General features: G+C 24.8%; 5 protein-coding genes and 1 non-coding gene across 6 annotated transcripts; 2 read left to right on the forward strand and 4 right to left on the reverse strand.

Moving 5' to 3' along the window:
- The first annotated feature begins 78 nt into the window (after positions 1 to 78).
- Positions 79 to 151, forward strand: tRNA-Lys-UUU-14. Its single transcript has one exon. It is a non-coding gene; the product is annotated as a tRNA-Lys (tRNA).
- An 881-nt stretch (positions 152 to 1,032) lies between these two features.
- On the reverse strand, positions 1,033 to 1,971 carry ubqP (ubiquitin domain-containing protein; the record flags this gene model as incomplete). Its single annotated transcript, XM_632810.1, has 1 exon — positions 1,033 to 1,971. One exon carries the CDS (start codon positions 1,969 to 1,971, stop codon positions 1,033 to 1,035), a length of 939 nt encoding a protein of 312 aa, XP_637902.1.
- Positions 1,972 to 2,452: 481 nt separating this feature from the next.
- Positions 2,453 to 4,643, reverse strand: pex5 (tetratricopeptide-like helical domain-containing protein; the record flags this gene model as incomplete). Its single annotated transcript, XM_632811.1, has 3 exons — positions 2,453 to 4,030; positions 4,165 to 4,416; positions 4,548 to 4,643. The coding sequence occupies 3 exons, from the start codon at positions 4,641 to 4,643 to the stop codon at positions 2,453 to 2,455; spliced, it is 1,926 nt and encodes a 641-aa protein (XP_637903.1).
- Positions 4,644 to 5,348: 705 nt separating this feature from the next.
- On the forward strand, positions 5,349 to 9,252 carry mcm9 (MCM family protein; the record flags this gene model as incomplete). The annotated part of the gene is made up of 2 exons (XM_632812.1): positions 5,349 to 5,494; positions 5,571 to 9,252. 2 exons carry the CDS (start codon positions 5,349 to 5,351, stop codon positions 9,250 to 9,252), a joined length of 3,828 nt encoding a protein of 1,275 aa, XP_637904.1.
- Positions 9,253 to 9,475: 223 nt separating this feature from the next.
- On the reverse strand, positions 9,476 to 10,111 carry DDB_G0286105 (hypothetical protein; the record flags this gene model as incomplete). The annotated part of the gene is made up of 1 exon (XM_632813.1): positions 9,476 to 10,111. One exon carries the CDS (start codon positions 10,109 to 10,111, stop codon positions 9,476 to 9,478), a length of 636 nt encoding a protein of 211 aa, XP_637905.1.
- Positions 10,112 to 10,192: 81 nt separating this feature from the next.
- DDB_G0286107 (hypothetical protein) lies at positions 10,193 to 10,807 on the reverse strand (the record flags this gene model as incomplete). The annotated part of the gene is made up of 1 exon (XM_632814.1): positions 10,193 to 10,807. The coding sequence occupies one exon, from the start codon at positions 10,805 to 10,807 to the stop codon at positions 10,193 to 10,195; it is 615 nt and encodes a 204-aa protein (XP_637906.1).
- Between the last annotated feature and the right edge of the window lie 1,864 nt (positions 10,808 to 12,671).

Raw genomic sequence — 12,671 nt, forward strand, 5'->3', positions numbered from 1 at the left:
AAATATATGATCTAATTCGGGATTGTCCTTTTGTTTTTTAGTTTTAATTTATGTAAATATAATATTTTTTCAACAAATGCCCAGATAGCTCAGTCGGTAGAGCGCAAGGCTTTTAACCTTGTGGTCGGGGGTTCGAGCCCCCCTTTGGGCGAATTTTTCAAACCACTCAATATAAGTCGAGTGTTCGATTCCCTTCTAAAACTCAAAATAGAAACTGAAAAAAAACTTCAATGCTACATACCAACTATACAATTAATTTAAAATGTGTTAATTCAGAACATTCGTATTTAGAAACATAATAGGGTTAATAATGCATCATATTTGGGTTTGGATATGCAATCAATATCGACAAACCTAAAAGAGATGAAAAACCAACAAATGGTACAAACTAGCTATTCAAGAATAAAAAAAGAAGTTAATTTTAAAATTAACTCTTTCAAAAGATCAGAACAATTTTAAAGACCCAAACAATTTCCTTAAACAAATAATCAAACAAATATTAACTCAAAATTTCAAAAAAAGAAAATAAATTAATAAAATAAACCTATTGCTGTTTATTTCCTTTAATGTGTAATCATTAATCAAAATAAAAAAAATGTTGACGTTCGAACTGAAATGTTCTAACCGAATTCTTTGTAAAGAGTATATTAGAAAGTTTTAAAAGATAGTAAAAATACTCAATAGGCTGACAGATTTTATGTAACAAATAAATACTATATGTAAATTACCTTAATAAATAATTCCAGAGTGGAGCCATTAATCTCTGATTTATGAGAATATGAATTAATTTGAGGAATTGAATTATTCTGTCCATTCATTACCTTTTTGATTAATGTAAAATTGGTTTGCTCAAAATTTTAATTAAAAACATTATATTGTATCAATGATAATAAAAAAAAAATAAAAAATTTTATCAACAGCATCTTTTGGTGCTCTAGAATGTTTTTTCATAAAACTATTTATTAAAATTTATAAATTGATTATTTTTTACTATAAATTATTGTCCCACACAAGCTATATTATTTTAAAAATCTATACTTTCTTAATGCAAACACCATATGGTCTAATATCTGCGTCATTTGGAGATATCCAATATTGAATATTGTCTATTTTTATTACAGTCTTTGGATTGACTCTATTTTGAAATACTATTACATAATGACAATTATCTTTTTTAAAAGTTCTTCCATATGTTTTTGCAATGTCAATTGATGGTGTTGAGTATATACCAACCCCAAATGCAAATCCGGAACAACTTGATAGTTTATAACCTTCCATAGCAATTGGATTACAAGATTCCTCTTTTGTACCATGGTATGAAACCAACCATTCGTTTGGACCATTACAAAATCCTAGCCAAGTTTTTCCATCAGTTTCTGTGTTATATTTATTTATATTTAATGCAAATCTCATCCAACCACATGGGCGAGTATATACTTCACTACCACGACTATGAACAATTGAATCTTTGATGTTTGTAAAATCATAATCAAATGATGGCGAAATAAAACTATCATTAATGAAATAAATAAAACTGGTACCACCTCCACCTCCTTTTAAACCAATTTCCATATGAATAGTTGATCCATAGGTAATGTTATAATCTGAAATTAGATGATCATCTTCTAGTTTTTTCCCACAATAATATAATGTTTGAAATCTTACAGGTAAATCAATTTTATAACGAATTTTTCCCTTTATATTTTTTACCAATTCAGATTCTTTAACTTGAAGCCAAAATGATTCTCCATTTAATGGCTTTATTATGATATTTGTTGTTCTAATTTCTACTTGATTAATATAGTTAAAATCTGTATTTGTTGACTGTTCATGTTGCAAAAAACGTTTGTGAAAAGATTCAACCTCTAAAGCAATAAAACTATACCCCAAATAATTTTGCTTTTCACTTTCATAAATAACCAAATGATTATAAATTGCTGATAATCCAAGAGTTAATAAAGATTTATCCATTATATCAAAAAATAATGATAATAGCAATAGTAAACTAAATTAGAAAATTTTATTAATAGAATAAATTTTTTTTTTTTATAAAAAATTAGTAACCTTAAGATTTCAATACATGACTAAATTTAAATAATTAACTTAAAAGGTAATTTAAAACAATATAAATCTCTTATAATTTATAATATTAAATAAAACTATATTAAATGTAAACAACTTAAAAAAATAAAAAAAAATTTTAAAATTTTAAATTGTTCAAGTCCTTTTTTGGGAATATTCTGAAAAATCGATTTTGACATTTTCATTTTATTGTCAATGAAAAATAAAGAATTATTGTAAAATCTATTAATCTCTTTAGTCTTAAAAAAAACCAATCACATTAATTAAAAAGGGAAAATTAAAATGGAATCAAAAATATATAGTTAGTCATATTATTAATTTTAATATATAGTTAACTATTATTAATTTTATTTTAAAACATTATATAAGATTACATAAATTGGAATTCATCTAAGAATGCATTTACATCACGAAGATCAGCTTTTTGAACCAAATCTTCTCTATTCATTAATCTGAAAACCATTTTCAAATTATCCCAAATGTTTGGAGCTGGATGGATTGCAATAGCACCCAAAAATGTTGTAGCTGATTCTTGAAACATATTTAAAGAGAGGTAACTGATACCAAGATTACTACGAGCTCTAACATAGGATGGTTTATGTTCCAATGCTTTAAAGTAAGCACCCAATGCCTCTTGAGAACGATTACTATTGGCTAAAGTTGCACCAAGTTTATTCCAAAGTTGATAATCGGTTGGTGAATTTTGAAGGGCAGCTTTAAAACAATCGACAGCTTTATCATAATCATAGGACATATTGTAGAGAAGACCGAGAGCAGTTTGTACCTCTGGATCAGGGTTGCTTGGTCTTGAACGAGCAGCCTCAATAAAGAGGTTAGTTGTGAATTCATGACGTGACCAAGTGTCTAAAAATGAGTTTGGATCGACAGAACCCTTGAATTGTTTATAGAGTGCTGTATATTCGGGTGTTCTTTGTAACCATTCTTCGAGGGTATCCAATGCACGCTCCTTTTGATAATCATTTGTATGACTAACTGCCAATGCTAATCTCGCTTTACTATTGGTTGGATCGATTTGTAATGATTTGATTAAACAAGTGGTTGCTTGACTATCTTGATCATTCTCTGCATGAGCGATACCTAAATACATCCAAGCCATTGCATTCTCTGGATTTCTCTTTACTTCACTCTCCAATGCAATGATTGAATCCGATAGATGACCTTCATTAAATAATCCCATACCACGTTCTAATGTATCGCTATCTCTTGCCTCTTGAATTGAGAATTGATATTCTTGAATACGATGTTGTGGTATATGTTCATGAAAATCATTATAATCCTCTGTCCATTGATCTGCTTGTTGTTGATACTCCTCTTGTCTCTTAAAATCTGGATTGTGTACAACATCTGAACCAACAATCGATGCCTCTCCACTATTCAATTGATTCATAAACTTCATGAAATTGGATTTCTTTAATTTTGGATCATTAATTTGTGTAATTGGACGAGTTATATCACTAATGGTTCTACGTGCAGTCTCATCCCATGCTGCTTCAACTGATCTATCCGATTCTGTCCATGCTGAATCATATGGATGAAAATCATCTCCTTTATCCCATTCCTCATCTAATTCATAATCCTCTAAATCACCATCATCAAATAACTCTTGTTGATGTTGTTCATAATCTTCATATTCTTCTGGTAAATCATTTACATATTTTTGATATTGATCATATTGACCTGTTGTTGTTGTTGTAGTTGTTGTAGTAGTAGTTGTTGTATGATGTGGTTGTGAATCCCAAACTTGATCAAAATCATCACCAACTTCAATACCTAATGAATCTAACATTCTATTTAATTGATCCTCTTCAAATTGTTCTGATTCTCCGTTTGAAAAATGTTTTAACATAATACTAGATCTATTTTTAATCTTTGATTTATCTTCAAATGTTAATGGTAAATGATTTAATGATGATGGATGAAATAATTGCTAAAAAAAAAAAAAAAATAATAATAATAATAATAAAATAATAATATTGAAATTTTTTTTGTTTTTCTTTTTGTTAATAATTATATATTATATTATATTGTATTATATATAAATATTTATTTTTATATGCTTACACCAGCTCTTGTAGAATTTATAAAATCTTGAAATAAAAATTGTAAATCACTTTCAACATTTGATAATGGTAATTCTTTATGTTCTCTTGGACCATCTCTTAAATTTAAATGTCTATCCATCATTAAATGAATGTCATCCTCTTGTCCCTCACCATCAAATATACTATCTAAATGACGTTGTTCATTATATTCCTCTTCGTGACGATATAATGAATCATAAAATTCATTCTTTCCATGATCTTCAAATTTATCCTAAATATATGTGTGTATGTATATGTTATGTATATATTATTAATAAATTATTTAAATTTTAATATTAGTATGATATCTAATAAGAAACTATTATGTGTAATATAAATTATTATTAGTTATTGTTTACATACATGATATGATCTTTCATTTGTAAAATGTTGAACGAAATTGCCAAGTGCGTTTGGTTCAGAGCATTCTCCTTCTACTAAATCTCTGAAAACTGACATTATATTTATAAGTGTAGTATATTTATTTTAAAATAATAAAAAATAAAATTTTAAAAAAAAAAATTGTGTGTTTTTTTATTATTTTTTTATTTTAATTTATTTTTATTTGTTTTTTATGCGTATTAAAAAAAAAAAATATATATTTAATATTTCTTTTATTTTATTTTATTTGAAATGCACTGGGAGCTGGAAAAAAATCATGTTTTTTCAAAAAAAAAAAAAAAAAGAAAACCGCCTTGTAAATCAAAAAGAAAAGGTGGTTTTATGATTTTTTTTAAAAAAGATTAAAAAAAAAAAATTAAAATTAAAATTTGAGTTAAAAAAATAAAAATTTAAATGAGTTCCCAAAAAAAAAAAAAAAAAATTAATTTAATTAAATAAAAATAAAAATCAAGTTGGGTACCCAAATCTTGTTTGGTAGTATAAGCAAAATTAAATAAAAAAATATCCATTTTTAATTTAAATTGGGATTACTCATCCCTCTTTAAAAAAATTAAATAAAAAAAAAAAAAAAAAAATATATAAAAAAATAAAATAAAAAAAAAAAAAAAAAAAAGAATTAACAATTTTACAGGAAATATTATTTTTCATTTTTTTTGAATTTAAAAAATAATTTTTTTTTTTTTTTTTTTTTTTTTTTTTTAAAAAAAAGGTATCATTTCATGATTATCTTTTTAAATTATTTTATTATTATTATTTTAGGTTATGTATACAATTTATGGATTTGATAGTTTTTCAAAAGGAGAGTATTTAGATTTTTTCACAAAATTATTATTATCAAACTACGTGAAAGAGATTGAACATGTTTTAAATCAACCAGATCCATCTTTATTTTATTCTTTAATAGTAGAGTATGTAATAATCATAGAAATAGTAAACTATTTGTAAAAACAATATTGATACTTTTTTTTTTTTTTTTTTTCTTAGATTTTCACAAATTTTAGAAGGTGATGTTAATTTTGGACCATTATTTATAGCAGAACCAAGTAAATTATTACCAATTTTTAATGAAGCATTATTAATTGCACAAGAAAAGATTGTTGAATTAAATAATATTCAACATATTAAACAAAGTAATTCATTTTCTCAAACATCATCGTCATCATCAGTGATTTTCAACAACACAAGAAATAGAAATATAATAAAGAGAAATTGTAGAATTAGGGTATGTGATTTACCAAAGTTTAAAGAGATAACACATTCATCATTACCTCGATCAAATGATGTTGGTTTATTTGTTGAATTTCGTGGCACTGTAATTAGGTCGGGTAATACTAGAGTATTAGAGAAAACAAAGAGATTCGAATGTGCTAAATGTTCACACAATTTTCAAGTTACCATTGATTTCGAACAATTCAATCAATACAGTGTGCCAAAGAAGTGTCCGAATCCCGATATCAATTGTGCAAATAGTTACAACTTTAAGCCACTAGAAGCAGTTGGTGAGCATTGCGATTATCAAGAGATAAAATTGCAAGAGCAAATCCATCAATTGGGTGCAGGCTCTATACCAGGCTCGATCATTGTACTACTTCAAGAGGATCTAGTTGACCAATGCCAAGCTGGTGATGATATCATAGTTAGTGGTATTGTAATTAGACGTTGGAAATCAATTAAAAATGAAGAACGTTGTGATATTGAAGTTGTATTATTAGCAAACTATATCAAAGTTATGAATGAACAAAAGTTTGCCGCTGGTATCACCGATGAAATTAGAAGACAATTTGAAGAGTTTTGGCTACAACATGATAAAAACCCACTACTTGCTAGAAATAGAATATTAAAACAAGTTTGTTCTGGTGTTTATGGTTTATTTGTTGTAAAACTAGCTTTGTTATTAATACTAATTGGTGGTTGCAATATTGATGATGCTGAAACTGGTGCAAAGAAAAGAGGTGAATGTCATTTGTTATTAGTTGGTGAACCTGGTACAGGAAAGAGTCAATTCTTAAAATTCGCCGCCAAATTAGCTCAAAGATCAGTTTTAACCACTGGTATTGGTACAACAACTGCTGGTTTAACAGCTGCATCCGTAAAAGAACCTGGTAGTGGTGAAACAGTATTGGAGGCTGGTGCATTGGTGTTGGCAGATGGTGGTGTTTGTTGTATCGATGAATTTAGTGGTATTAAAACAAAAGATAGAGCGACCATTCATGAAGCAATGGAACAACAATCATTATCAATTGCCAAAGGTGGTGTCATAAGTAGGTTACATACTCGTACTAGTATTATAGCTGCAACCAATGCCAAAGGTAGATATGACCCAAATGAAACCCTCACTGTTAATACAAGTTTAGCAACTCCACTATTAAGTAGATTTGATATTATAATTCTTTTAACCGATAATCAAGATCCAAATTGGGATGAACAAGTTTCTGAATTCATTTTAAGACAAGCAATGATTTGTGGTGGTGGTGGTGGTGGTAATAATTTAAACTATAATGGTCAACAACAATCGGGTACTGTGAATAATGATTTTCATGACGATTTTTGGAATTTAGAAATGTTACAATCTTATATTTATTATGTTAAAGGTAGTTTTAGACCACAATTAACAGATGCAAGTAAAAGATTAATTGATGAATATTTTAGGAAACAACGTTCAAGTGTTGCAAAAGCAAATGAATCAAGAACTACGATTAGATTATTGGAGAGTTTAATTCGTTTATCACAAGCTCATGCAAGATTAATGTTTAGAAATACTGTAGAGATACAAGATGCTGTAATAGCCATTTTCATGTTAGAATCTTCAATTGAATCAAATTGTATTTTTGCAAATTTAAATGCACAACATTCAGATTTCCCTGATAATCCCGAAGAAGATTATGACCTTTTAGAAAAAAAAATTAAAAGTTCACTTGGTTTATCAAAATTAGTTTCAAATATTTCACCAAGAAGAATTACAAAACCAAAACCTTCAACTCATAAAACAAATTCAAATTGGGTTAATGAAGATGATAATAATGATGATGATGATGATGATGATGATGATAATGATGAAGAGGAAGGTTACTACTATGAAGAAGGTGAAGATGGTGAAGGTTATGAATATGAATATGAAGAAGAAGAAGAACAAGTTGGTACTAAAGTTGGTAACAAAGTTGATAATAATAATAATAATAATAATAATAATAATAATAATAATAATAATAAAAACAATAATACTAAAGTTGACGAAGAGCCACAACTTGAAGATTTTGAAGATTTACAACAACAAGAACAACAAAAAGAACAACCAGTTGATAATGACGCATTTTTTGAAGAGTTAAATGATTCTATTCATCATGAAATGGAGCAAATGGATGAAAACTGGGAGGTTGACGGAAACGGATCTCCCCTTCCATCTTGGGCTGAAGATACTCAATATTCTCAACCAAAAGAATCAAAACAACAACAACAACAACAACAACAACAACAACAACAACAACAACAACAACAACAACAACAACAACAACAACAACAACAACAACAACAACAACAACAACAACAACAAAATCAGCAGCAATCTGGAGTTCAAGAAAAACATCAAAAAACAGTTGAATCACCTCCAAAACTAACGACACAAGGAAATCCATGTTCAATGGATCAAACACCAATAACTCTATGCCAAGACACACCACAAAAGACTCCACAAACATTTAAACAGCAAACTCCCATACCATCACTTCAACAACAACAACAAAGAGAAATTGAGTTATCTCAAACATCTTCACTTTCTCAATTCGATTCACTTTCCCCATTTCTTCCAAGCGTTAGAAACATACCAATTGTTTCGTCATCATCTAAAGTAACCAATACCTTTGAATCATCATTATCATCAAAAATCAACACCTCCACAATTTCAAAACCAGCTTTATCAACACCTATAGATGATCTTGATGATCTTGATTTCTGCTCTGATATTAGAGGTTCAACTAAACAAAAAACTCCAAACTTTTCATTCAATACCTCGGCCTCTAATAATAATAATAATAATAATAATAATAATAATAATAATAATAATAATAATAATAATAATAATAATAATAATAATAATAATAATAATAATAATAATAATAATAATAATAATAATAATAATAATAATAATAATAATAATAATAATAATAATAATAGTAAAAGTAATAACAAACCAAGTAACAATATCAACAACAATAATAATAATGGAAGTAATCTTTCAGGATTTGATGATTTAAGTTATTTGGAAGATGATGAAATATTTTCATCACAAAAACCAAAGAGTCAAGCAAGTGTTACCAGTAAATTAAATACTAGTATTACAGATAAAATGGTTTCAGGAATTTCAAAACTCAATACTCAAGACAGTGAGCTTTTGTCACAAAGAGCCATCGCAAAGGAAATAGGTGGAGGTGGTGATTGGGGTGACGAAGATGACGACGAAGAATTTTCAATCTTTAGTGAACAAAATAAATCAAACAATGTAAATAGTAATAATAATCAAGTTAATCGAAATGTAGATAATAATAAAAATAATAACAATAACAATAATAATAATATTATTAATAATGATAACACCAATAATAATAACAATAATAATAATAATAACGACAATGAAGATGATAGTCTTGATGATTTTAATTGGTCACAATAAAAAACAAATTAAAATATTTGTATTCTCTTTTTTTAAAATATTTTTTTTAAAATTTTATTTATCTATTTTAAAATATTATTTATTGATAACTATATTGTAAAAGAAAAAAAGAAAAAAAAAAAAAGAACGAATTTAATTGAATATTCTTAAATAAACAATTAATAAGTCTTCTATTAACAACATCAATCGATATTGGTATTACTATATTAAATAAACCTTATTATTATAATTTCATAAAATTTGATAAATTTGATGGTGAAGAAGATATAACAACCCTTCTATGAAGTATTGGTGAAAAAACTTTTGATTTAGTGTTATCACGAGAAGGTGAATACGTTGAAAACTTTTTTAAAACCTTTTTACTATTTCCACTTATACAAAGACTATCGAATGAATCCTCTAAATCTTCATTATTAGATGGATTCTCCACATCACAATTAATAATACTATTTTTATTTTCACGTTGAACAATATTATTCATTATACTATTATTTAAATTACTTCTTCTACTTATAATTATACTATTACTTTTATTATTATTATTATTATTATTATTATTATTATTATTATTATTATTATTATTATTACTATTATTATTATTATTACTATTATTATTATTATTACTATTACAATTACTCGTACAAACTAAACTATTACATTCTTGATAATTATTTATACATTTATGAATAACATTACTATTGTTATTACTATTATTTGTACTATATATTAAAAGTGGTGATGGAGATATTGGTGATGAAGTTGGTGATGTTGCTGTAAATTTTAAACTTGCTAATGATTCTAATAATTGATTGGTTTTAGATAAATTTGATGATGAATTATTATTATATATTTCAACCATTCTCATTTTTCTTTCATATTCCTAAGAAGAAGAAGAAGAAGAAAAAAAAAAAATATATTAATATTCCAATTAAAAAATGAATTAAATAAATAATAAATTAAATATATAGATATATGTGTATACTTTTTTCTTTTGACCAATTGATATTTTATGCATTGCAATCATTCTATGTTGTGAAATGAATACACCTTGTGAACTATTATTTGATGATAAGGATAGCGAAGAATTAAAATAATTAATACCATTTGGTGGTGATGGTGGTGGCGTATATAAAGTAATTCTGTTATCACTTGATAATGTTGGTGATGTCATTGATATTGTAGTTGTTGTTGTTGTAGTGGTAGTTATAACTATATCATTAGCTTTACTACTACTACTACTATTATTATTATTATTATTACTCGTTCTTATTATTGTTTCTTCATAATTGTTATCTATGCTATTTTTATTGTCGCAAAGACTAATACCATTTAAATTTATATTATTTATATTATTTGAATCAATGTTGTTATTGTTGTTGTTGTTATTGTTGTTAGCATCAATAGACATCGTATTCATCATCGTTGATAAATCATTGCCACCAATAAAACCTTTTGAAACAATATCATCACTACTGATACTGTTATTTTGTTGGTTTAAATTTAATGATGTTCTAAATGTTAAAAAGTCTGGAGAGGATGATAAAGGGTCAAACATTTTTTTTTTTATTTTATTATTATTATTTTTCTTTTTTTTCTTTTTTTTATAATTTTAAAAAAAAAAAATAAGATTTTATTTTTTTATTTTTTTATTTTTTTTTTTATATAAAATATTATGTGTTATTATTATCTATTGTTTTGTTTTTGTTTTTGTTTTTATTTTTGTTTTTGTTTTTGTTTTTGTTTTTTTTTTTTTTTTTTGGTTTTTTTTTTTGGTTTTTTTTTTTGGTTTTTTTTTTTTTTTTTATATATAAAAATCAAAAGAGATATCTTTAATATTGTGTGTGTATGTGGGTGTGTGTTTGTGTGTTTGGATTAAGTTTTAATATATAATTTTTTAATAATGGATATATAAAAATTGCGAATAAGATCAAAAAAAGGTATGATTTTGTTTTTTTTTTTTTTTTTTTTTTTTTTTTTGTTAGGCGGGTATGGACGAAAAAAAAAAAAAAAATGAAAATAAAAAAAAAAAAAGGGTGGGACTTTAAAAATTTTTGTTTAGATAATTTATATTAAAAAAAAAAATAAAAATAAAAATAAACAATAATAACAGTTATAAAAAAAAAAAAAAATAGAAACAAAGCAAAAATTGCCAACAATTGACAAAAAAAGTCAGGACAAAGAAAAAATTAAAAAAAAAAAATCAATAATTTTATATTTGTTGGGCAGTTTGCGAGCCTATTTTTGCTATTTATAAGATATTTTTTTTAAAAAAAAAAAACGTTAGTTGATATTATTTTTTTTTTATTTATTTTTTTTTTTTTTTTTCTCAAAAACCATCAAAAAAAAAAAAAACAGATTCGAAGCTTTTTTTTTTTTTTTTTTTTTGTCCATTTTTTGTTTTATTTTATTTTATTATTCTTTATAAAAAAAAAAAGAATAATAAATTGTTAATTAATATTAATAATTATTAAATAGTTTACATTTATATTAAATATCGTATTCATTATATTTTGAAACTTATACAAAAAAATAAAAATAAAAATAAAAAATTATTAAGAAATCTCACCCCTTTAATATTTTCAATACAAAAAAGGTAAAAAATTATAAAAAAAGTTTATTAATTCATTCAAAAAGTTGTCATTCAATTCAAACAATTCATAAATATATTTCCTTTTTCTTTCTTGCATATTTGTTATAGGTCGTAATTTTTTTTTTTTTTTTTTTTTTTTTTTTTTTTTTTTTTTTTTTTTTTTTTTTCCAAAAAATCAAAGGGGGCCCCCTTGGGTTAATTTGGCAACCAAAAAAAAAAATTTTTTTTTAAATTTTTTTTTTTAAAATCCAAGGGTTTTAAAAAAAACCAGTAAAAATTTTTGGCAAAAAGCCTTTTGAATTGGGGACCCTTTTTTTTTTTTTTTTTTCCCAATTTTTTAAATTTTTCAAATTTTTTTAATTTTTTAAAAACCCCCCCCCCCTCCTTTAGGGGGAATTTTTTTAAAAAAAAAAAAAAAAATTTTTTTTTTTCGGCCAATAACAAATCAAGGAAGGTTTTTTTTTTTTTTTTTTTAAAAAAAACAAAAATTTTTTTCTTTTTTTTTTTATTTTTTAGTTTATACATATGTATAAATTTTATATGGGAACTATATCAAATTTATTTTTATAACACTATAAATATCCAACCACACTTTTATTTTTTTTTTTAAAAAAAAAAAAAAAAAAAAAAAAAAAAAAAAAAATATCAAACCACACACACCATTATCATTTTTTATATAAATCTTTATTTGTTTTTTTATTTATTTAATTTTATTTTTTAAAATTTTATACACTTTATTTTTATTTTTGTTTTTTATTTGATTAATAGCTTATTTTTTTAATTTTTTTTTTTTTAATAAATATTATTACATAGCGTACAATAAAAACGA

The sequence above is a fragment of the Dictyostelium discoideum genome, assembly GCF_000004695.1.
Source record: "Dictyostelium discoideum AX4 chromosome 4 chromosome, whole genome shotgun sequence".
Classification (NCBI taxonomy): Eukaryota; Evosea; class Eumycetozoa; order Dictyosteliales; family Dictyosteliaceae; genus Dictyostelium; species Dictyostelium discoideum.